This window comes from Prionailurus bengalensis, chromosome B1 (genome assembly GCF_016509475.1).
Source record: "Prionailurus bengalensis isolate Pbe53 chromosome B1, Fcat_Pben_1.1_paternal_pri, whole genome shotgun sequence".
In the NCBI taxonomy this organism is placed as follows: Eukaryota; Metazoa; Chordata; class Mammalia; order Carnivora; family Felidae; genus Prionailurus; species Prionailurus bengalensis.
This window is the reverse complement of record NC_057344.1, coordinates 3,094,336-3,120,757: the sequence shown is the minus strand read 5'-3', so window position 1 is coordinate 3,120,757 and position 26,422 is coordinate 3,094,336. Positions and strand designations below refer to the sequence as shown.

The window sequence follows — 26,422 nt, the reverse complement described above, 5'->3', positions numbered from 1 at the left end:
CAACTTACAGGAAGATAGAGGGGCTTGTTGGGTCTTATTAGATCCATGGAAGATGGTAAAAATTTCAACAGTGCTGGCAGGGACGGCTGAGACATTGCATCAGAGTATCACCGCATTGTCCACAGCATGCAAAATATAATGATGTCAATGATAGAGGCCCCAGGAATTTAAAGAGTGGGTTTCAGTGGGGTGCAAGCACATGACAGTTCACATCACATGTAGATGTGGCCAGAGAGAGTGGTTAAGATGATACAAAGTATAGCAAAGTACCAAGCATGAGGGCAGTTGCACTGTCTGAGAGCGGGGGAGGGGAGCGTCACTGGGGTTGAAAGGATCAAGGAACCACGAATTGTGTGCCAGAATTATCCATGTGGACACTCTGACCATCCACGGGTAGAGATGGCCGTCAGCCAGTGAGTTGCAGGGAGGTGATGACAGACGTGAGCAGTGAGGTAGAGTCATGTCATGAATCTCAAGGTCGCGGGGGGTGTAACGGGTGATTAGAGAGTGGCAGTGGGGAACGTAAATCAGAAGGGTGTTGACTCCACCTCCAAATGGTATTGATAAATTATTCCAAAAGGAAGATGTGGTGTGTAACACACACACACCACACACCACACACACACTGGAATATTCCTCAGCCATTAAAAGGAGTGTAATCTTGCCATTTGCAACAACACGGATGGAATGGGTGGATCTAGGGAGTATTATGCTAACTTATATAAATCAGAGAAAGACAAATACCACATAATTGCTCTGATATGTGGAATCCAAAAAATAACAACAAACGCAAAACCCGAAACAGTCTCATAAATACAGAAAACAAACGGGTGGTTGCCAGTGGGTAAAACAGGTGAAGAAGATCGAAAGGCACAACATCCATTTATAAGATAAATAGGTCACAGGGATGACAAGTACAACATAGGAGATACAGTCAGTAATATTGTAAAACACTATGGTGACAGATGGTAACTAGACTTAGCGCTAGTGAGCATTGCATAATATGTAAAGTTGTTAAATCACTATGATGTACACATGAACCTAATATAACATTGGATGGCAACTGTACTTCAGTGAAAAAGAAAAAGAAGAAAACAAGCACTCTCCTCCACTTACCTTACATGTAACTTAAAAGCCAATATATTAGCGTATAAGAAAAACCAGAGGTTATAATCCTTTCTTTCTTACGTTTGTGTAAACTTTACAACAAAATGATACTTGTTCTTTTCTCTTCGTTTTCTTACCCAGCGCAGTGAATTTAACTTAAGGTACAACAAGTGTGTGTTTGTAATGGCTCTGAGTAAGATCAGACTTCCCTTCTTATATTCATATAGTCTAGAAAATGTTATCCAAGAGAAATAAAGGAAGAGAAATAAGTCATATAAAAAAATGAGCAACTGGAACCCCCCCCTTTCCTCCAGAAATACTCGACCAAACCTCTAACCGAGAAGTTATGAGAGCTGATTACAGTAATGAATGAGCAGAAATTTTAAGGCATAAGAGAATAATATAAGGTAGCCAGGATTTTAGAAGACAGAAATCAAGGGAGAACAGATATGCATGAAGGTGAATCTTGGATTTCACAAATCACTTTTCCGGGGGCATTGTCTGACTCTCAGTTTAGGGCATCCTGGCAAACAGGTGTCTGTGACCCAGAGAATGTGGTTTTGGGAGACACGGGATATGGGGGACCCTGAATCGGGCTATCAAAGCTGTGAGGACTTGGGGGTCCAGGATGTCAAGGGAAAGGGAATCATGGGGATGTGAACCTGGCATCTGCTGGACTTTGGTCCTTGATGTATTTGCCTAAGACCAACTTTCCAGGAATCAGAAGGAACGAGCCCAAGCAAAACTTTGCTGCAACTGGTCTACAGAGCTCAGCAGAACTTTGGGAATTTTCAGTGCTAAGGAAACAAAGGTGTCTCAGACCTGTTGTTTCAAGGAGAAGATCTACTACTAAAAGCCATGTTCTCTGGGTTGTGACACAGAAGGGGATAAGCACTAGGAAAACCACATGCCTGAAATGCAGCTGTGAATCATTCCAGTGACGGAATGGGTCAAAGTGGTCACTGTGCTCCCAGAAGAACATTAAATACTCCCAGTGGAAGGTCACAACATACAGAACCTCTAGCATGGCTTATGCACAAGGTCTGGCATTCAATCAAAAATTACCGGAAGTGTCCAGAAACAGTGCGCAATGCCTGCAACCAGGAGGGAGGGGACAGATAAAGAGCAAGATATCCTGACATAGCAGTTATCATTCAGGACTCTGACAATTAACTATGGTGCATGTGTTTAAAAGATACGTGAAATAATCAAGAATTTTGCCAGAAAACTGTAATCTATAACAAGTCAAATGGAAGTTTAAGAATTGCAAGATACATTATCCACTATAATTAATCTATATGATTGGAACCAGAAGATGGTTTAATAAAAAAAAATCCCGGCTGAATCAGGAAAAAATAATGTACAGAAAGTGTGTGTACATTTGGAGTTCTGGAAGAAAGAAATTGAGAGAAAATAGGACATAACCAATATTCAAAAACATTACCACTAACAATTTTCCAATACTGACAATAGACATCAAGGTAGAGATTCAAGAAATTCCATAAGCCAGGGAGGATACCTCATACTGGCACATTGCAATAAATCTTCTGAAAAACAGGATGAAGAAATATCTTAAAAGCAGCATAAGCAAATGAATATTATTTTCAAAAGAGCAAATATAGGATTGATAGAGTGCTTCTCAGTATAAACAAAAAAGGTAAAAAGACAACAGAATAACATATTTGAAGTGTTGGGGGAGAGAAAAGCTATTAAGTAAGAGATTTAATTAAAAAATAATTGACCAGGGACACCTGGGTGGCTCAGTTGATTAAGCATCTGACTTCAGCTCAGGTCATGATCTCATGATTTGTGAGTTCGAGCCCCGCGTTGGGCTCTGTGCTGACAGCTCAGAGTCTGGAGCCTGCTTTGGATTCTGTGTCCCCTTTCTCTCTGCCCTTCCCGCACTCACACTCAGTCTCTCTCACATTCAAAAATAAACATAAAAAAATTTAAAAGTTGGCACAAAAACAGACACTCAGATCAATGGAACAGAATAGAGAACCCAGAAATGGACCCACAAACATATGGCCAACTCATCTTTGACAAAGCAGGAAAGAATATCCAATGGAATAAAGACAGTCTCTTCAGCAAGTGGTGCTGGGAAAACTGGACAGCGACATGCAGAAAAATGAACCTGGACCACTTTCTTACACCATCCACAAAAATAAACTCAAAATGGATGAAAGACCTCAATGTAAGACAGGAAGCCATCAAAATCCTCGAGGAGAAAGCAGGCAAAAACCTCTTTGATCTTGCTCGCAGCAACTTCTTACTCAACTCGTCTCCAGAGGCAAGGGAAACAAAATCAAAAATGAACTACTGGGACCTCATCAAAATAAAAAGCTTCTGCACAGCAAAGGAAACAATCAGCAAAACTGAAAGGCAACCGACAGAATGGGAGAAGATATTTGCAAGTGACATATCAGGTAGAATCAGTACCCAAAATCTCTAAAGAACTTATCAAACTCAACACCGAGAAAAACAAATAATCCAGTGAAGAAATGGGCAAAAGACATGAATAGACACTTCTCCAAAGAAGACATCTAGATGGCCAACTGACACATGAAAAAATTCTCAGCATCACTCATCATCAGGGAAATACCACAATGAGATACCACCTCACACCTGTCAGAATGGCTACCATTAACAACTCAGGCAACAACAGATGTTGGCGAAGATGCGGAGAAAGAGGATCTCTTTTGCATTGTTGGTGGGAATGCCAGTTGGTGCAGCCACTCTGGAAAACAGTATGGAGGTTCCTCAAAAAGTTAAAAATACAACTATCGTACAAACCAGAAATTGCACTACTAGGCATTTACCCAAAGGATACAGGTGTGCTGTTTTGAAGGGACACATGGACCCCAATGTTTATAGCAGCACTATCAGCAATAGCCAAAGTATGTAAAGAGCCTATACACACACACACACACACACACACACACACACACAATCGAGTATTATTCAGCAATCAAAAAGAATGAAATCTTGCCATTTGCAACTACGTAGATGGAACTGGAGGGTATTATGCTGAGAGAAATTAGAGAAAGATATCATATGACTTCACTAATAGGACTTTAAGAGACAAAACAGATGAACATAAGGAAAGGGAAACAAAAATAATATAAAAACAAGGAGGGGGAAAAACATAAGAGACTTCTAAATATGGAGAACAAACAGAGGGTTACTGGAGAGGGTGGGGGGGGTGGGCTAAATGAGTAAAGGGCATTAAGGAATCTGCTCCTGAAATCATTGTTGCACCATATGCTAACTTAGATGTATATTAAAAATATAAAAAAATAAAATTTTAAAGTAAAAAAATAAAAAATATAATTGACAAGAGGAAAAACAAAAAACTAATTTATCATTAAATCATATTCTAAATAAAAGTCAAAATTCTCTGATGAGATAAAATAATATAAATAAAATAATTAAAAAGAATACAACACAATTATATGCTGCTTTCAAGAGGCAAACATGAAATGCATATAGTAGAGTAGGTTGAAAGTAAAAGATTAGGAAAAGGTATTCCTTGTAAGAACTAATAAAAAGAAGAAGAAATATTATAGCTTTATAGTCACAAATCAAAGTAAATAGACATTTACACTTGACATTTATGTTCTGTGTGCTTTCTGATATGTTACGTTTCGATAAAATGCATGCAAAGGGAAGAAAAACAACTCTCTTCGAACCAAACAAGCAAATACGACACCAAATATTAGAGAGCAATCTCTCTAACAAAGAAACAGTCTTCAAAAAGAAATATGTTTTTAGTGACTGCACATCACTCGCCTGCACATCACTCACTGTAATTCTTTTTTTTTTCAATTTGTGTGTAACTGCATGAGCTACTTCACATGTAATGACTATTGTTCATCTGCCTTTGAGCAATCAAGGCTCTCTGTACCGCCCAAGGTGAGCGTGTTGGGTTGATAGACAAATGATACGATTGATGGGGCAAATCATGTGTTCCTATTCCCGAAAGTACTTTGCTGAAAGCAGAGCTTCCTATTTGATTAGAGACATTTATTTTGGTTGAATTGATTTTTTTCTTACACTTTTTCTATTTCGGCATGCTTTTTGTCAGCGTGTTGAATTCAGTCAATGGATTTAGTGTTTCTTTTCACTGGCTGACAGCAGCCACTATGTGACTGTTTTATTAATGCCCAATGATTGTTTCATTGAAACTTCCATTTGGTGTGACCTAGACATTAAGATGCAGAGGGAAAGTTCAGTACACTTGCCAAATCTGTTTCAGCTATGCACACACTTCTTGTTGATATTCTCTTAATGTACGGTTACTTTTGATTTTAAATATATGTATGTGTGTGTGTACGTGTGTGTGTCCATATATGTATGTGTGTATATTTATGTGCATATATGTGTGTATGTATGTATGTGTGTATGTACACACACACACACACATACATCCTTTTCTATAATGTCATAGAGTTGGAATCATACAGTATGCAGCTTTTCAAGTTCTTTTTCATGGCTTGATAAAATCGCTCATTTCTTTTTAGTGCTGAATAATATTCCATCCTATGATGTGTTTCTAAAAGAGATGGTGTGGTAAGGTACATGATAATTGAAGCCAAACAATCTGAGCATTATGTGAATGAATCAGAACATTTCTCAGCTTAGGGATGTTTCCGTGTCGATGGTGTGATGTTGTACAACCATACAGCGGTAAGAGATATCCGTCCGTCACACGGGACGACCACGGGTTCCGGATTTAGCACTCACCGTCCTGCACCTAGAGTAGGACTTCCGCTCCAGACACTAAGGGCGGTTGGTCACCCTGAGTCAGTTTTTAAAATGAAAGATACAAAATTCGATCACAGAAGAATAATTACTGTACAGTGGCTGTAATATTGAAGCTGAAGTATAAATACACATTACAAGTGGCTATGGATTCTTTGAAGCAAGGTCTTACGGTGTATATACCTGTACTTGTTTGTTTAGGCAGCAAGACCTTCAAAGCAAAAGTAGAGATATTTGGCGATTCAAATAACGGTTTCAACATTTCTGTCCTGTGCAGACTCACTGGCTCCAGTGTTCCTGACCTGATTGTGAGCATGAGCAACCAGATGTGGCTGCACCTGCAGTCTGATGACAGCATCGCCTCGCCTGGATTTAAAGCTGTTTACCAAGGTATGGCCGCGACGCGCTTGCCGACCCCTGAAACTAGCATGCGTGCAGTGGTCAAGGACCATTCTCAATGTGTTAGACATAAGTAAATTTGGAAGGTCACAATAATGTTTAAAAATAGGGACTAATTACTTGCAACTTCCTTAATTAGAACCCTACTTACGGTTCTTTTTGCAAAGAACTTTTAACTTGTGGAAAGCCTAGCTTGCCATGACGTGTGCCATCATTAGGTCAAAATAAAGAGCAACACTAAGTACGAAACACAAGCTATGAAACGTTTTTATGCTTGTGGATATTGGCATTTTCTCTCTTTGAGAGGGAGATGTTATGGTTATGACTAAGGGAAATATTTTGAACAAAGTATTGCTTGGAGTTGCGTTAATTTAATTAAGCTTCATTACATACACACTCATACAAAAATGTGTGTGTGTGGTGTTGTTGTTTATTTTTCATGGAGAACAGAAATCTACATGAACTTGGAGGAAAATACTACTCTGAGTTCTTCTGTAGGAGAAAAATAAATGTTGTCTGGGATTTGTGAGTTATAATTACTCTGGAGATGCTGACTTCACCTCTGAATTCACATGCAGGTGCCGTTGTCTCAGTGAGTGGTTTTCCATGGCTCTGTGTTGTCATAAACCAAGGTGTCGTGTTTAGTCTGGTGCATCTTTAAAAGTATCCCCACTGTATTGCTCTACCTTCATTGTTTCATGTGGGAGGATTTCGTAGGAAAGAGATATCTTTTAACCTTAACATACAGATTGGTATTTAAAACAACTATTGTGGAAAATTTTATAATGGAAACAGAAGTAGAAAGAACAATATAAAAAACCTGAGAGGATCTCTATTTGTAAACTTTTATAAACCTCCCAGATATTTTGCTCTTGACTTAAGGATTGGTTTGAGATGTAGCTGCCTGGTTGTCAGCCTCCGCCCGGTCCTGCCTCTGCTCAAGTATCCTCAAATATCATTTGGGAAACGAGTGATATTCCTACTGTGCTCCCAGATACTAGACTCATCCACAAGTCTTTACTCAATAATTACCTCTTTAAAAAGTAGACTTCTGTCTTGGTTCCAAGAAAGAAAAGAAGAATTCTTTCCCATGCTCCCCCCACCCAAACAACTAGATCAACCAGCTTGCCTCTCATTTGGGGTCTTCTGAGATTTAGTTCCCATAACCCCACCTGTACATGTCTGTTTGCGAGCGGAATGGGCGGCAGTCAAAGGCATCTCTTCGGTGCCTCAGAGCACACCACAATGCTTTGGCTGATCCCTCCTGCGTTCCGGAGATGGCAAAGAATGGAGTGTGCACTAAGGGAGAGAGAGAATCATTGTCCAGAGTACAAAGAAGAAAAATGATCTTCATAGTATCCAGACCTCAGGGCACCTAGAATAGCTATAGATAGGCACATCTGTTTTACCTGGCAGTACACACACACACACACACACACACACACACACACACACACACACCATTTTCCTTTCGCGACACACTTTGGTGTTCTCTAGATCAACAATCAAATAGTTTGACTCAAGGAAGAAACATGAAAGGGGCTTGGGAGCATGTTAAGTTCTTCATTTCGGATTATACAAATGATGGGTGCAAATCCTCTGTCTTCAGTGTAGATCTTGTATGTGTTTGACAAAGAGAAAGAAATTGTTCTCTTGTGCTAAGAGATTAAATATGTGTCCCCAGATACAATAAAATTATCTCATATTAAAAAGTTTTATAAATTAATTTATAAAACTACTTAACTATGAAACTTTAAAAGATATATTTAAGTTGTCACTTGCATACACTGCCATACATTCAATGAGCCACAAACTGATTGGAAGTTATTTTTAACAAGATTGAGAACCTGTTACTGTCTTGAATGTAAGTCAAGAGAAGTCTTCTCAAGGTCAACCTTATACTGTATGCACATGCCTGTGAACAGATAGTCGCTTTATCAAAATAACCAGGAAATTACATTTTAAACCCAATCAGGGGTGCCTGGGTGGCTCAGTTGGTTAAGTGTCTGACTTCAGGTCATGATCTCACAGTTCATGAGTTCGAGCCCTGCATCGGGCTCTGTGCTGACGGCTCAGAGCCTGGATCCTGCTTTGGATTCTGTGTCTCCCTCTCTCTCTGCCCCTCCCCTACTTGCACTCTGTCTCTATCTCAAAAATAAATAAATAAAAATAAATAAAATACACCCAATCATATATTTTTATTAATACAAAAAAAACAATTATTACAAAGAAACTAAACTATAATCTAAGAAAATATACTATAGCCATTTAGAATAAAGCATAAATCTGTGTTTTACCTATTTCCATTTTCAAAGTTTAAATGCCTTCCGTAAGTTTCAAAATTTTAGGGAACTAAGAAATGATACAAAGTACTGTAATACAGTAAAAATGGTGGCAATTTTATTTGGATTATTTTACTCGAGGGGAGCTGTTAAAAAGAAAGAATTTGTAAATTACTGTCAGAAAAACTTTTGAAGTCGGCCTTGGCAAAAAAAAAAAAATATATATATATATATATGTATTATGTATATATGTGTATGTATATGTATATGTGTATATATGTATATGTGTGTGTGTGTGTGTGTGTGTGTATGTCACTACTTATTTTTTCAAAGCCCAACTCACTCTAAGTGGTTAACGGATGAAGTAGTGATCTGTGCCCATCGTTTTCCTTGAACTGTTTTACTACTCAGAAAATTGTAGGAAACTGGTAATAGGGCAGGTGATCCCTGACTACAGACACGCTTGTGAACTCTCTGTAGACAGGACACGATCGATTGTCGCCCAATGGGTATAGATGACTTTAGGGTCTCTTATAAAACTCATGTCAGCATTGCTAATTGTCTGTGTCTCTGTTCTTTGAGCTCTCCTGTGAAATGGTTCTTCAGATGTCTTAGTGGTTCCTTCGTCAGTTGCTGAGTTTATTAAAATCTTTAACATGATATATACATGTATGTACTGATGAAAACTAGGCAAATCAATCTGCAGAGATGGGATTTTATTGTCTTCACTTTTACTCTGGGGATTTGAGCAAAGAGATAGAATGCCGTGTCTTCTAATTGTGCGCCGTAGAGAATTCAGGAACTGACAAAGTGTACTGAGAAGTTATTGCATAGCAAGACCACTGAGACAGGTCGTTAAAAAGCATCTTACAACCCAAGACCGTAAGCAGGGTGACAGTGACGGTGTCCTGAGCTCAAGTGAACATATCATTGCATGGCTGCACCCTCCTTGTGAGCGGAAGTAGTGGCGGCACTAAAGACTTCCGGGGTGAGGCGGGCCCAGCACCAGCATCCTTACTTACCTGTAAACTGTGCAAGATTCCTCCTTGGTGGAAACATCGGATGGGATGGGGAACTGATGGCTTTTCTTAATAAGAAATTCTGTTGCACACCCCACACAAAGGTTAGGACTAGAATGCACAGATAATTGCTGAATCCTTCCTGACATTTGGATATTTCGACTTGACCTTTAATTGAACTTCTACATGACTGTACAGTTATTCAAGATAGCACAGTAGAGGTGTAATCCTTTCCACATGACCTATACTCGCTACTGCCTTTGGTGAAATCTAAGAGCCTCAGTGAAATAGCAAACACTTCCCAACAGGGAAAATTGCAGGAATTAACTCCAGCAGTAGTAAGACACACATCCTAAGGTTTCTAGTGTGAAGCCGAGAGGGACTGGCATCCTTGCTAAACTGTGGATCCTTGACTATTAAGAAATGAAAGTATTCTCGATTAAAATATAAATATTCTTCCACGTGTCGTATTTCAGTTTGAATGACCACACAGCATTAATTCTAACTGCATTTAGCTGTAATCAGTACTCTGTTTACAATCCCAATAGTTTATTAATCACTATACCCTGAGATGTTATGGAAACGTGGACGGCCATCAACCCTTGAAAGATCTCCAGTTCAAGACCACATGTTATCTTTTGACCAAATAACGTTCCAAAGTCAGAAGGATAATGAAAACAAATAACTAATACAAGATTTGAGGATTTAAACATTCTAGAGAATGTTCTACATCAAAAGAAGACATTCGCATTCTAGAAGTTGGTATTTCCAGAGTGCTATATTAAAGTAACAATTAGTGCTAAAAACCGTGTGTAAAGGTGATTGTCAAAAATATAAATAATTGCATTATTTTCTTTAAACTAATAGATATTTGTGAATTGTATTGTCAGAAAAAATTCGTAGAGCTGATAATCACATATGACTTAACTTTCTAGGTGTTGATATGCGTGGTCTTAGCTAACGTAGTGAGGTGTTTGAGAATACAGGATGTGAAGCCAGACTACCCTGGGTACATGCTCTCCCATCTGCTAGCTTTATAACTTAGGCCAGGTTATTTAAAGGGTGTCAGCTTCCTCATGTAGAAAAAAGGGAGAGCATAGTAATGACATTTCCTTCATAAATCTCTTGTTGTAGAACTCACGGCTTAAAACATGGAAATCCCATAGCACATAGAATGAGAAATGCTAGCTATTATTTTCATACACATTTTTCTTGTTAATTTTGAGATTTTTCTGTAAGTAAGGTTTTTCATTATATAAATAAATATTAGAGCTCATGATAAAATATGTAAGGATAGTGAATGTCCTTTCTCTTCACCTTCTGACTTGGCCAGGAAACTTCCTTAAAGGCAGTGGCTCTCAGCTTTTCCTTATGTATCCTTCCAGAATTTTCAATGCACATAGCACCATGTCTGAAATCTTGGCTTGTCTCTTCATCTACAAACCCCAGAGGAACCTTGATGTGCAAGAAATGCCACACTCTCTTATTTTAAAATCAACTTGGATTTCTTTCAGAGACAGCATCCTAACAGCATGCTATGATTGGAGGGGCCCCACATTACCTGCCACCTGCCCGTCACCCCCCTCGCACCAAGAGGTTAAGAATTCCCCAGGTGTTCTAGGGGATACGAAAGGTTTGGGGTCCTCAGATCTTGCATCACACTTGTTACCGTGAGACGCCCATGGCCTCTGCTGCTTTGGACAGTGCTCTCCGTCACAGGAGCTGCCTGATAGATGCTCTCCTGGTGCCCCCCCCACCCCCCACCCCTCCCACATCCCCCCCCCCCCCGCCCCGCACACAGTGATGTTGATATGGTTTCATGTGGGAGAACCTCGGGTCCATCCCAGCCACCTGTGTACCACCAACACACTGGTTCTTAGTCCCGGGGGAGCCCCACTTCTCTGTATTTGCTCCCAGCTGTGACCCCATGGAGACATTGGCCCGGATGGCCTCCCCTCAAGATGCTGCATAGTATGCTTGATGAACTCTGTCTTTAGATGAAGAGTTTGTGTTACATTAACCGATGAGGGGAGGCACAGAGGACAGCCTGGCTCTCCTTGGGAATCACAGACTTTCAAGGGGAGAACAGAGCAAAACTTGGAGGCTAAAATACAAACATGAACACCACCGATGATTCAAGAGCAGCAAAAAGAAATAACTAATGTAAATTATAAACATAAATTTATATATATACGCATATATATACATATATACATGCATATATATATACACACACATATATATATATATGGAGAGAGAAAGAAGAGAGACAATATGCTAACTCATAATTTACCATAAGAAAATTATTGGAGGGGCGCCTGGGTGGCTCAGTCCGTTAAGCGGCCGACTTCGGCTCAGGTCATGATCTCATGGTCCGTGAGTTCGAGCCCCTTGTCGGTCTTGTGCCGACAGCTCGGAGCCTGGAGCCTGTTTCTGATTCTGTGTCTCCCTCTTCTCTCTATCTCTTCCTCATTTGTGCTCTCTCTCTGTCAAAACTAAGGTAAATAAACATAAAAAAAAAAAGAAAATTATTGGAGAAAGTATCTTGTAAAGTGTAAACAAATGACAGTATTTTAGGGAAGTATGTTAGATATCTGAGAAAGTGATGGAGGGGAAGGGAGGTATTTTGTTTAAAGGTTTATTTAAAACTTTTGTATATGTGAAAATATATAGTTCAAAATAACCTGTTCAAAAATCCAAAAGATAAAAAAATATATAAATAACTATAGTGCAGCTGTCTAAAGCCATACTAACCTATTAAACAAACCGTATAAGACTTTATGTATAATTATTATATAATTTTATGATTATACATATAATCTACAAATATTTAATAATCTATATAACTCATATATGTATGTTATAGATGTGTAAATCATATAAGCAATATATATGAAAAAATATACATATAAAGTAACATATGGAAATCTAACGTAGGTTTAGTACATAGTTTTTCCACTCTATACTTTAAATTACTTATTATAAGTTACAAAAGTAAGTACTGAGAATCAAAAAAATGTTTTGTAGGGGCGCCTGGGTGGCGCAGTCGGTTAAGCGTCCGACTTCAGCCAGGTCACGATCTCGCGGTCCGTGAGTTCGAGCCCCGCGTCGGGCTCTGGGCTGACGGCTCAGAGCCTGGAGCCTGTTTCTGATTCTGTGTCTCCCTCTCTCTCTGCCCCTCCCCCATTCATGCTCTGTCTCTCTCTGTCCCAAAAATAAAAAATAAACGTTGAGAAAAAAAATTAAAAAAAAATGTTTTGTAAACCAATCTTACATTTAATAATACATTAAAATTAATTTTAAATATTATTATAGTATAATAGACCATGCCATTGTATACATTTAAAATACGCGTTCTAGCATATTGTTGTTATGGACTAGAAAGGAAAGGAAAATAATCTATTCTCAATGAAGTTCACGACCATTGCCACTTCTAGCACTGAGGAGGGTTGCCAGGAAGCAAACTCATTGCCTGGATATCGTGTCTGAACAGTTAGGAGTTTGCTAGAGTGGTGGCCCGCATTTTACGGCTTCGCCTCCTACACTCACGTGGACTAACTGGGTCTGTTTTGTCACAGAAATAACGTTCAGTTGGTATCCGTCACACATGTTGATGAACTGCACTCCCACAAATCATGTTTTATGCAATTTGCCATAGCTATTTAAATTTTAGCAGGGGGTAAATTAAAGGAAATGTTCCCTGTGATGTGCTGCCGTGTGGTAAAAACAAGATCTATTTCAGGCTCGCACTCAGAGTTATTTCAGTAAAATAATTTGAGTTCAGCGTTTCTGTTTCGTACAGAAACAGAACTATCTCCTGTGTGCAGTGAACGCTTTGTAAATGGGAGTGGGTGACGATGAGCTTGGCCTTTTCTCCTGTACTCGGGCCTCTGCGTTTGTGCTGAGCGGGAAGGTGGTGCTCCATGGAGCACTGAGTACAGGCGAACAGAGGACGGTCGCACAGCAGCATGCCTGCGCTCTTGGCGGGCTCTACTCCAGACACACCATGGATGTGTAATCTTCAAGATGCTTGTGATGGTTAATTTTACGTGTCACCTTGACTGGGCCAGGAGGCCCGCACACCTCATCGGACATTATTCTGGGTATGTCTGCAAGGCTGTTTTGGGAGGAGGCTAAATTTTGAATTAGTCGACTGGGTAAAGCACTTTGCCTCCCCAGTGTGGGTGGGCCTCGTCCGATCAGTCAAAGGATTGACTACAGTCATACCTTGGAGATGTTGTGGCTTCAGTTCCAGACCACCGTGATAAAACAAATATCGCAGTAAGGCCAAGGCAAATGAGGTTTTTTGGTTTCTCACTGCATACCGAAGTTATGCTCACACTATACCATAATCTAAGTGCCTAATAGCATTAGATCTAAAAGTCAATGTTCATCTACAACTTAAATTTAAAAATACTTTATTGTTGAAAAGTGCTGGCTGTCACCTCAGCTTTCGTTCAGCAAGCCGTAATCACTGATTATAGATCACATAACAGATAGAATCATGAAAAAAAATGGAACTGTGGCAAGATTTACCAAAATGTGACACAGACATGAAGTGAGCAAATGCTGTTAGAGCAAGTGGTGCCTGTAGAAGAGCTCGATGCGTAGTTGCCACAGACGTTTAATTTGTAAAAAATTATAACAATAATACTGTATCTGCAAAGTATGATGAAGCGAAGCCCCGTCAAGTGAGCCTGTAGGGCAGCAGGCTGAATGAAGGAGAGCTTGTCTCTCTGCCTGACTGGCTTTGAGCTGGAACCCGGGACCTCCATCCCCAGCATGCAGACTCGGATTTGGATTGGCTCTCGCACCGTTGGGGCGCCTGGGTCTGGACATCTCAGCCTCCCTAATCATGTGAGCCGATTCCTTACAGTCATCTCTGTCCATAGATCAGGTGATAGGTGGGTGGGTAGGCAGACAGATAGGATAGCTAGATATGATATATAGTTTTGTTAGATAGATTCGATATGATCCATACATATGGTAGGTAGATATGATAGATATTGTAGGTAGATATGATATATATGGTAGGTAGATAGATGAGAGGTAGATAGATGGGTAGATAGGATAGATTTGATAGGTATGGTAACTGGATATGATAGACATATGGATATGGTAGATAGATACATATGACAGATACATAGAGGGATAGGTATGATAGATAGATAGGTAGATAGATATAGAGACATCCTCTTGGCTTAGTTTCTCTGGGGACCCCTGACCAATACAGTGTTTCTCTGCTGTATCGTTGGATCTAATCCAGTTTCTCGGCACAGACACTTCCTCATCATCTGTGTATCTGCGCATTTAAAAGGAGCCCATGTGAAATTAGATGCACAGTGTGTGGCCTCTGAACAGGAGAAAGCCCGCCGGTCCATGCGGACCCTGAGCTCCAGCCCCTGGCCATTAGTGTGAGGGAGATACGCTACCCAGAGTCAGGCAGCAGCGTGCCTGTCAGAACAGCACAGTGGTTTCTGAAACCCTTAAGACAAGGGAAAGCTGCGTGAAGTAGCTTCAGGTAAACTTTGGTGTCGGTTCTGCGCAAATCCCCAGGCGCACCTCACCGAGCAGTGCCAGCACTCGGCGTTCTTCACCAGACACGGTCTTGTATCTCAAGTGCCCACAAAACCTTCTTCCAGGGCCTGGTTCAAATCCACCACGAAGCAGCCTTTGTCCTGGAAGCTGAGGGTGGGTGAGGATTTGTGTGGGAGGGGACGTGCCCTGGGGGCCCCTGGGAGGGGGCCCAGCAGAGAAAGGGGGACACTGAGCAGTGCCTGGGGCCTTGGCTGCTTCTCTAGGGAGCACAGGATCCAGGACAGCCCGCACCTGTTCCTCTACTGGACAAGCAGACAGGGCTCCGTCCCCTCCACTGCGGCTGGGGGTGCCCTGGGAGGGGGAGGTGATTCCTGAGGGGGTGCAGCCAGGAAGGGGGGAGGTGATTCCTGAGGGGGTGCAGCCTGGAGTGGGGGAGGTGATTCCTGAGAGAGTGCAGCCGAGAAGGGGGGAGGTGATTTCCTGAGGGGGGGCAGCCAGGGGCAGGAAGGTGATTCCTGATGGGGTGCAGCCAGGAGGGGGGGAGGTGATTCCTGAGGGGGGGGCAGCCTGGAGGGGGGGAGGTGATTCCTGAGGGGGTGCAGCCGGGGGCGGGGGAGGTGATTCCTGAAGAGGTGCAGCCAGGGGGGATGATTCCCGAGGGGGTGCAGTGGGGAGCCTCGCAACCAGAGCATGACAGCCTTGTTCTGCGGAGGATGTTCAGGTGGGACAGTGTGGGGTCTGCCCTCAGCTCTGCCCACCCGGGAACCGCTTTTCCAGGAGTCCAGTTGGTCTCATTTCCTAGGAAAACTCCCATCCTCACGCCGCCCTCCTCTCCTGCCCCCACTGAATCCCCCTCTCCTTGTGTCGCAGGCTCTCTGCTGCTCTAGGTGGCTGATGAGGCAGGGAGACCCAGACCCACCTCCCTGAGGGTCTCGGTGCCCGATCACCCCTCTCACTCATGCGTTGTTTATCCTATGTGGGCAAGGGGACACAAAGACATGCCCCCCCCCCCCGCCATGGGCCCCTGTGTGCCGAGGGACGGGTGTCCTTCCCTTCTCTCACTGTGTACAGCACTCCGCCCCTTTCTTTGCTCGTGTTTGGGGCGATGACCCCCAGGTATGAAGGCTTTTTGCTTGCTGGCCAATCCTTGGCATGGAGCTCTTGCAGGGACGGTGCAGCAGGTAGGGCACCAAATGTAATGGGGCCCTTCCTGTCTCCCCTGCTGAAACATTTTCCCCAAGAACCTGGACCCGCTGAACCTGCACACCTGGGAGCGTCGGTCCTGAGGGGAGGGAGGAAGCTATTCCTGCTTCCACTGCTCCGTTCCCGGGCCCGTGTTCTCCACCTACGGGGGATCAGCACATGTAGGGCCGTTGATTTCCGGTGGTAACCTTGTCCCGGAGAATGGAGTCCCATCCCCACCGTGTCGTCTCCAAGCTGGCTTCACAGCGATGCCTTTGGAGGGACATCTGCCACTCTGTGGTGTGTCAGCTTTGTGGTGTGTGACCGGACCAGTGGGCTACATATGTATCCCCACCGGTGGCTCCTTCTTTGATATAAAGTGAGTCCTCTGAGCCAAGTCCCAGAGAGGCCCACAGCTGGGAGCACACGACTGCATGTCTACAATCTAGAACAAGCCCTAGCAAGGGGAAATACCCCACCGCATGGGGAACTCAAGTGTAAATTGTACTCTCCTTCCTGTGGGCTTCCTTGAGGCTTTACAGTGATTTAACATCCTGAAGAACAAACTTACTGTATTTTCATCAACACCTCTGAAATAAAATTGGCCATGCCCCAGGCCTTCTGCCCTTGGGACCAGAAGCAGGGTTGTGTACTTTCCTGGTGCCCAGCCATCGCTTCTGGAATGCCACTTTGATCTTCCCATCGTCCTAACCTGAAACTCACATGGTCCAGTGTGTCCATTCTTATCTGACCTCAGCCAGCCACCAGGTCATTTCCCTGCATTCTTTAAGGATTTGAGCCGCAGGTTCATAAATGATTTTGTGTCATTTATTCTCAGCAATGTCCATGGTAGATGGCCCCATTCTCTCCTCTTCGTGGATTGCTGTCAGGCCCGTCTCATAAATAGCCTCCTTTTGTATGGGGTGGACTCTAAGGCAGTCCTCCTCTGCATCTGTCCTAGCTGGTCACGGAAGCGTCACAGTGCCTTCCTGCTTGCTCGCCCCTCCTAATCCACACGCACCAGTAGCCCAGTCCAAATCACCTGTACTATCAAGTGATAACATAGACACATATTTTGTAGGTCATATGTATCACAGACTGTATTCTTATAATAAACTAAGTTAAATAAAATGTAATGAAGAAAGTCATATGGAAGAGAAAATAAATTTACAGTACTTTACTGTATTAAGAAAAAAAGAATCCATGTATAAGTGGATCCTTGAAGTTCACACTCACACTGTTCAGGGGTCAGCTGGATAAGCAAACGAAGTGAATTAATAGCGAGGTGGCCGAAGCCACAGCTAATGCCTGGATTGTTTAGATATTGGTAGTATCATGTTGAGTCGTTTGACCTTTGTTAATAATCTTAGGTCCACACCAGTTTCTTTTGTAAAGAGTTTAATTTAGTCTTTACAAGTTTTATGGAATTCTAGTGTCAGAGAGGAACGAAATCAACACCCAACATAGACTCTTTCTGGTCATTGGTGCTACCGTGAAGCAGAAACACACAGATCTGCCCATGTGTTTCCTGCCTCACCCTCTCGTGTTTGCACTCCTGCTTCCTTGGTTCCTAGTCCCTGAGCACATAGCTGCCCTCCACTAGGTTCCCGTTGCCTCCTTTCCCTGGACTACCCATAAATTCCAGGTGCCCGCCATGTTTTGGTGGCACCTTGCGGCAAGGTGATGCATTTGTGCTCCGGGTGCACAGTATTTAGACTTCTCTTCAGTGTTACCTGCTTCTCCCACGGGGTGTGGGTACAGGCCACCTGGAAGTCTTCGTAAGATGCAAATCAAGGTTGAGGCAGGGGACGTGCTTTAGGACTCCACGGTCTGGGATGCTCATACTGTGTGCTGCAAGGATGAGAAGTAGGCGTACAAGTCCTAGAATATCACGGCCTCTGTGCCCCCCAAGTCAGCATGGGCTATCATGCCCTCTGTGCCCCAGGAGTCCACATGGACTTTCATGGCCCCTGTGCCCCCCAAGTCAGCATGGAGTATCACGCCCTCTGTGCCCCAGGAGTCAGCATGGACTGTCATGGCCTCTGTATTATACACACACACACACACACACACACACACACACACACCAGTGTCGCCTGTCTCTCCTTCCCATCCCACGTTCCGTCTGATGAACCGGTGTCTGTCTCCGGTGGCAGCTGGTCTGCCCTCCCTGGTGCCCAACCACAGCCATTGAGATGAACCTAATTCCTCACCCTTTTCCAGACTGCCGGTCTCTGCAGGAGCTGCACCGTGCCGATGCCACATCGGCCACGCCCCTACCTTACTATCTGTGCTATTGCCCCTCCCCTGCCAGGTCCCCTCCCTCCGTCTGCCTGGACACATTCTCCCCACCCTTCAAGGCCTTCATGTTGAGCGCTGCCAGGTGTGAGGCTTTTCCTGGCACAGCTCACGGGGACTAAGCATTCCCTCTAGACTTCTCCAGTAGCCCTGGCTCATGACTTCCTTCCGCCAAGAGACCATCCGGAAGAGTCAGCGTCTTGTGCGTCCTCCAGTCCTTGAGAAAAGAAATCCATTTTATTCGGTTTTCTGTCTCCGGACTATACCAGCATACGCAGCGTCTTCACCTTGGTAAGCAAACAAAAGTGAGTTGTGCCGTAATGGACACAGTGAAGTCATTTCAGATTTGGAGAGCTCATCCCCTCCGCTCATACGCACTGGCCTTCAAGCAGGTGTCAGTCATGGATTCGGTATTGAGATACACTTCTCCTGGGAACCTGCATTTTAGAATCAACAGAGAAGACTGTTTGGGGGAATGATAAGCAAACGAGGAAAACAGAATAAAGTTGAGATTTTATACAATGTAAGTAAGAGAGATCGAGTGCCAAATACATGCTATTTCTAATTCAGTGTATTAATACATTCACGTTGTGTTAATACCTCGATCTTACAGTTCTGCAAATGAGTTGAAGCCACGTATCACAGTTGTCTGCCTTACAGCTTGGTGGGGTTTTTTCTTCTTAAATCCTTTCCTCTCTTGAATATGCCTGCCACCTTTTAAATCTTTGGTTGTCAGATTCTTGCCGAGTTACTTTTCACTTGTTTTTTTCATTTTTACTACTATAAAAAAATTGAAGCCTAAGCTGGTATTAATCGAAATGGTTAGTTTTTGAACATTTATTGTGTAGTGTTTATATAAGTATGTATATATCTCATGTTTTAATTTATGCTAATATACATATGTTTATATATGTTTTATACGTCTATTAATGTATATATGCATATGTATATAGTATCTGAAAATGCTGAAACTAACAAACTATTCTCTGCTAAAACTACTTACACATAATCCTTCATCGAATTTTTTCTAGTAGACTTTTTTTTCTCTGATAATATGAAATTTAGAGCAAGATTGGGTTAATGTTGAGTGTATATGGGAACTTTTGATTGTAAGTCTCCCCAGGTGGGGGGGTACTTAGCAATTTGACAATAGAGTCAGAAGTCAGCATGCTTAGAGCTTACCTGGTTTAGAGAAGCAGTTTCGTTAGTCATAGTTCATACCATTTTCCTTGTGTACGAAACAGGAGTTTCAGAAGAAATGCTTACAGTTCATAGAAACAACTTTGTGATTGCTTCTAAAAATACTGGTAGCCTCCTTTGGCTTGCTAATTCCGTAGTTTAGGAATTCAACTAAGAAAAAAAAACAAATTCATTTTATCACATCATTCATAGACAGTGAGAGCCATATATTGATGTTAGAACAGAGTGAGCTTAAAGATAGACAATAAAAGTGTGCTTGTATTGCTACTTTACCTTTGCAAAGCTCCTCTAGAGAATATGTCTAAGTTTGTGGATGGGGAACAAAGTGGTGTGCATAAAAACAATGTAGACAAATGAGAAAAATGGCGTATCAGCTGACAGATGTGTTATTTCAAGCACCTTTATTGGAAACTTCTTCATCAGGTAGCTCTCAAATTTTACCAGAATTGTTACTATAGGTGAGAATGAAAATTACACCTATAAAATAACTCTTGGGATGAAGTTTTTTTAAAGCATTATTTAGTGAAATATATATGTGATATGTATATTTTATATATATAGTCTATATATATATATATATATGCTGAAATTATATATGTACTGACGTGTATATGAAATGAAACATATGTATTTTATATATATAGTCTGTTTTATATATATATATAGGTAAATACATACATAAATATATATAAATATATATAGGCTGAAGTAATTATATATATTATATACACATATAATATACACAGGCTGTTTTATAATATAGGAGCTATATTATTATAGAATACTTATATATAGATACATTTATATTATATATAGAAATTATATAGAAACATATATATTATGTATATATAACTTATAGAAAACAAAAAATTGTGATAATTTGGTTAGAAATTTTAGTTTAAACGATGTAGTAGCCAAACTTACCAATAATTGAGTGTTAGGGGCTGAAGTAATTTGGTTACAGGTGTGCGTTGTATTGTTGCCATTGTTTTCCTGCTGGGAAATTGCACACTGATCCAACCAGGGCTTACGTGTCCTACCTCTGGACCAGCGGGATTCACATGCGCTATTATTAAAACAAAATAAATACAAACACACGACAGTAACAAAACTGCATGCTGGAACAGTATTGAGCTTAAGGTCATTATTCATGTTGTTGACATCGAGTGGGTCAAAGGATCTGTGTAACAATACGCCGACATTCAGAACTGCCCGTCTTGAATAAAAATGTTTATCAGGAGAACCACCTACTCCAAGTTTCTAGTTTTTCCTGGGTTACACGTTGTGAGTAATTTATAAATTACTGATGTGAAATATTTGACTGTATCAGTAGTATGAGCCAGGAGAGCGGATGGTGCAGTACAAGAGGACATTCGGTTATGAAGGGGAAATGTGACACTTAAATTCTAGGTTGAGGGGCTCATGAGCTTGGGCTGCAGTGAGACATAGTGGCAATTAGTTAGGGGTTATGAGCTGGGCTCAGACGGTTATGGAGACTGGTGTGGGAAACAGTTGCCATCAGTATCTGCCCCGGTAGGAACCCACGTGTTGTGGATGATGAACCACACAAAGGGTTGTGGAATCATTGAAGGTAGCAATGTGTGCTTCTAGATTATATTGTAGCTCTAGAAGGGACATCACATTTCTGTTTTTCTACTGGGCACATGTACTGTCTTCCTACCTTTTCAGGCATTGTGAGTGTTCGAATGTAAAACCTTGTCTGACATTGTCACCACCTGGATTCTAGAGCCAGATACAATGGTATTCAGTTGGCTGAAAGTTTTTTTTTTCCTTTGTTCTTCAGTGACCCCACAAACTATGTATATATATATTTTTTTGTTCCATATTCCTGTTTCCATTACAATTTTAGTGATTGGAACAAAGTAGATTCCTTGTGGGGCTTACTAAATTGTGTTGATTTAAAAATGGAAAACGTTGTACTTTATTGATTCCAAATTTCTAAGTGGAACTAGTTTTTTTTTTCCTCTAAATATATCCTGCATTTTAAGCCTCACACATTCGCTAGGGCTCTCAGCCAGGAGTGTCTTTCCATCACGTTTGGTTCTTTGTGACTCAGCTCAAAAGCATTGTCTCTGAGATGTATTTTTTTAATCTATCAGCATGTGTAGCTCCGTTTGGGGAAGGGGCTTTTCTGCAGGGAATTAGGAGCCAGCATAAAGGGGAGTCATGCAAAGTGAGGTGAACGAGAGCAAAAGCTATCTGGGTTAAGCAGGCTGCTCCATACTTTGGTGGGAAGGTTCCAGAAGAGTAGCAGATCCCGGGACAGGATCATGCCGAGGACAGAACTTGAGCCAAGAGATGTGAGCTAGAGCTCCAGTTTTTCGTCCGTTTGCTCTGCGTTTCTCTGGCCCCTGATAGCCCCATCTCCAGTGGGAGGTGGGCACAGATCCCCTGCAGGCTCTTCTCCCAGCCCTGGAAAAATAGAAATCAACAGTTCCATGAATATTTGGTTTCTTTGGGACACTGATTCCAGGAATGATTAGCAAGCCAAAAGAGAGGTGATTGCTACCTCTGATAATGAAATCCCTCCTCTGGGAATACGTCAGCGCCAAGATGGAAATGAGGAGACAAGGTAGCTAGGTTGTCAACAGTAGGGAGCAGTTGAACGATGCCTGGAATAAAACTGTGCCAAGCACGGGACAGAGTAGCTCAGAGATGCTTGCGTGCCGAGTGCTCCCTACATTTTATCAGAGAAGGGGAGAGATTCGTTTGTAACCACAGGCTCAAGTAGGAGGAAGATGGTTCCGGAGGGTCATGGCTCCGTTTGCTTGAGGTCATACAGTCAGGTGGGCCCTGGAGGAGTGAGGCACCTCTTTGGACCAGAGCTGAGGACAGGCCGAGGGGCAGACACCCCCAGCCAACGTCTGTGACGGTAGTAAATCCTGACAGGCAGGATGTACGGATGAAAATGGAAGTCAGAAAATCAGATGATTTTCTGCATGTCGTATGGTCACAAGGGAAGGGCAGGTCCTGAAGAGTACTGCAGAGAGTTGCTTCCCCATCTCCCCAGCCCCGTGGCTTTTTCTCTGCCGTCAGAAGGCTTGCTTGCAGTGGGGTTGCATCAGTCCCAGACCAGAGCAACTGGGACTCTCTTAAAGTACTGAATGTTGAAAATAACTGGAAACTTTCCAACTGAAGGCCTGAAGTATTATTTTCCCTGTTCTCATATGAATTCTTTTGCTTACTTTCTCTTGGCTACAGAGAGCAGATAGAATGAGAACGAGAAGTTTCCCTTCCCTGGCACCATATATCCCGAGGCACTGGAGGAACTTGGGTGGCATGTGACTTGGGCAGAGCCAACCAGTTATATACTGTAGTGTGATACGGGAGTGCACAGAGGGAAAATCGGGAGAAAGACAGGAAAATAGAGAGTTTTGCTGATGAGATTTCTAATGAATTTGGTCTCTTAAGTATTTTTCAGACTAGGTCCAATTTGTTTTCATCTTCCATCTAAAATTCTTCAGATTTATACCATTGGAATGCAAATAATTTGAAACTTTTTGTTTGTTTGTTTGTTTTTCTTATTCCTTGAAACAATCCCAAAGGTTGATTGCATCGCGAGTGCTTCCAGCACTGCCTTCTGCTGCATGGACTTGAGTGTTGGACAGAGAGGGTGTGGGCAGAATATGCATTTTCATGGGATTCTTCCCCATTTGCTTGGAAGTGAACTTTCACAGCACCCCCACCGATAACAACTTTGAGTTCTGTTTACATGCAGTCATTCATGTTCGCTGTAACTTGTTCTCACTGGGTTTCCTGCATCTTTCTTTTCTTTTTCTGGAGAAGTTAGTTTATTAACGGTAGTGAAGGGTCTTCTTTTGGAATACAGTTACACCTGAATGACCGTTCCAAAATCAGTGCAGAGAGGACAACTGTATCCTGCAAAAATGTGATGGAGGAAGTTAGTGATCATTGCCTGATATGTACCTATAACCTCCATAACGGCTCAGTTGGCTCTGGGCACATAGTAGGTCTCTGCCTGGGGTGGGGGCTGGGGCCACTGAAGGCCGTGCGTGCCCCCCACCGGCTCCCCTGTGACCCCACCCGACACTCCCCACTTCTTGGCACGCAGTCCCTTTATTCACCACGAACAGGCTCATGACAACCACTGCGAACCTTCACTTTCCTTCAAAGCTTCGCTCCTTAAATCTACACTATGTTTCCCCCCCTAGATCTCAGTCGACAAAAAAGGCTCGTGTTTTCTACAACCGCCCTCCTTCAGGATCTCTCCTTCACGGACGTTCTTCATCTGCACGCATCCTTCCTTTCCACTGGCCTCAGAGAAGGCTGAGTGGACAACTCGTGTCCCGGGAGGGTCTCCTGCTGGATTTTCTTGCCCCTTCGAGGGCTGGCTTATGAAGCGGACACCAGTATGCTTCTCTTGCTCATTTTCCTGTCCTCATGATTTATTCTCATTCAGGCCCCTGCCTGCCTCACTTAGAGGAAGGCAGCATCATTCTAGTGCTATCTTAGCCTTCAACCTCGTTTTGTAAAAAGTGTTCTCTGTTTGTACAAAGCTCTGTTGGTCACGGTGGAGAGACATTCATCTCTAGCCAGCTTTTGGAAGTTTGAATGACGTCGGTTCAGGACCCTCTTTCAGCTGCCCAGCTCTACTTTCGTTTCTCAGCACTGCGTTCTCAGAGAGGGCTCTCTGTGCGACGGAAAAGGAAAAGAAAAATTTGCATTCGGCGTGTCTCAGCTGCTCTTGTTCCTAGTTCACAGTCTCACAGAACTGAAGGGGAAGACACCTTCTCTGACATCAGGCTCAGTCCCCAGAGTGACTCAGTGGGCCTGCCTGGGAGAGGTTCTGACCATCACCTCCTGGGTCCCCTCCAGGAAGAATCTGACCGGCCGTCTCCGGTTACCGGTCACCCCTGAAGCAGGGGAAGCACGTGCTCCCAGCCGCGTGGTTGCTGTGGCCGCCGATTCACATGGACTGGGGCAGACCGCTTTGCAAAAGGAGAACCTGAGCAGCAAAGCACAAATAATTTATTTTTATTTTTTTTAATGTTTATTTATCTTTGAGAGAGACAGAGAGAGACAGAGCGCTAGCGGGGAGGGGCAGAGAGAGAGGGAGACGCAGAATCCGAAGCAGGCACCAGGCTCCGAGCTGTCAGCACAGACAGCTGACAGTTGGGGAGCTCGAACTCCCAAACCATGAGATCATGACCTGAGCCGAAGTCGGTGCTTAACCGATTGAGCCACGCAGGTGCCCCAGAACAAATACATCTTTAAAAGAGACCAAAAACCAGATGTTCGCTACGTGACCCTGTAGAAACCTCTGACCTTTTCTGTCTCCTGATGAACCGTGGCCCCCCATTGCCTACAGGGCTACAGACAAAATGCTTACTGGGCATTTCCGAGCCATTTGGAATCAGAGCCCCTCTGCCCCTAAATATTTTGATTTCTGCTTCATCCTTGAATACTGCCTGATGTAGTGTATCTTTGAAAAAAAACATAAGCCATTGTCCTTGTTTTTTTTTCTCTTTTGTTCATTTCGTACCCTTTTCCTGGGACTCTGCTATTCACCTTCACCGCTAAGTTTAGCATTTCATCAAAATGCTGAATTCTGTTGGAATTTGTGTCACGAGAAGAAAATGTGCTACTATTTTTCACTAATTTGTGTTTGATCGACAGAGTCCCTTTGGTGTATCGCTTTTCTTTTCTGCTGAGATCCTTTCATCTTTTTATTGGGGCCTGGCATTCTTTGATCATTTCTATTGCTGTTTTGATGTTTTCTAAATCCTCTTAGTAATGAGGTACTCAGACTAGAACAACTGATGTTGTGCAGCATTTTAGTTTTATTAAGAATGTTCTGCCTTCCTGAAGATGAATTCACATATTACCTTCTTTTTTTCTTTACGTCTTCACCTCTTTAATAACAAGCCATTATGTGCAAGCAGACGGCGGGCTAATCATTTCCTTTCTTCCTCCAACTCAATTAGGGCCGTAATTTTTCCACATGTTCTCAAAGTTCGAAGAAGGTTTATTAAGGATCCCACCTAGTTACTGAGCACAAGCAGTACAGGTTTGTATTTCCAACAAGTTATGCCGAATAGATACTGGAATTCCAAAGTCTGTGTCATCTCATCAAAGGTATTTCTGGGTATCAGCAATCATTTAAATCAAGGGCATATATTCCGGTTTCTGTTTCTTTTCCTTTTCTTCCTTTTCTTCCTTTTCTTTTTTTAATGAATTCATTAATTTATTTTTACTTTTTACAAGGAAAATTTTTTTTTCTATCTGGTTTCCTAAACAGCCCTCCTTTTTGCCTACACAGCCTGAAGCCTCCACCAGAGCAGTCTGTCTGTACGTGGAATTTAACCACGACTCCAGCATTTTAACCCAGACTTTGCTTTCACTTGCCAGTAGGACCAACGAGCTGACCGGTGACCATCTGAACAACTGTTTCGTTATCCGTGAAGTGGGGGTGATAGGTGGGGTTTTGTCGGGATACATTGGCATGAATCGTGACGAAAGCTCATTCAGGTCTGTGACAGGGTCCTCGGTTGGAAGCTGTGATTACACTGTGTGCTTTGCTCACAGGCTCAGTAAATATGCGGTTTACCTGAACGGGTGTTCTCCGGGAAGGAAAACTGATTTTATAATCGGTCG

General features: G+C 42.6%; 1 protein-coding gene across 2 annotated transcripts in view; it reads left to right on the top strand.

The window, feature by feature from the left end:
* The window catches only part of CSMD1 (CUB and Sushi multiple domains 1), a 2,022,422-nt gene that overhangs the window by 1,556,873 nt on the left and 439,127 nt on the right, over nucleotides 1-26,422 (top strand). For both annotated transcript variants that reach the window (XM_043557450.1, XM_043557440.1), the window contains exon 12: nucleotides 6,146-6,258. In XM_043557450.1, coding sequence (XP_043413385.1) covers nucleotides 6,146-6,258 — 113 coding nt within the window. The remainder of the gene's footprint in view (nucleotides 1-6,145; nucleotides 6,259-26,422) is intronic.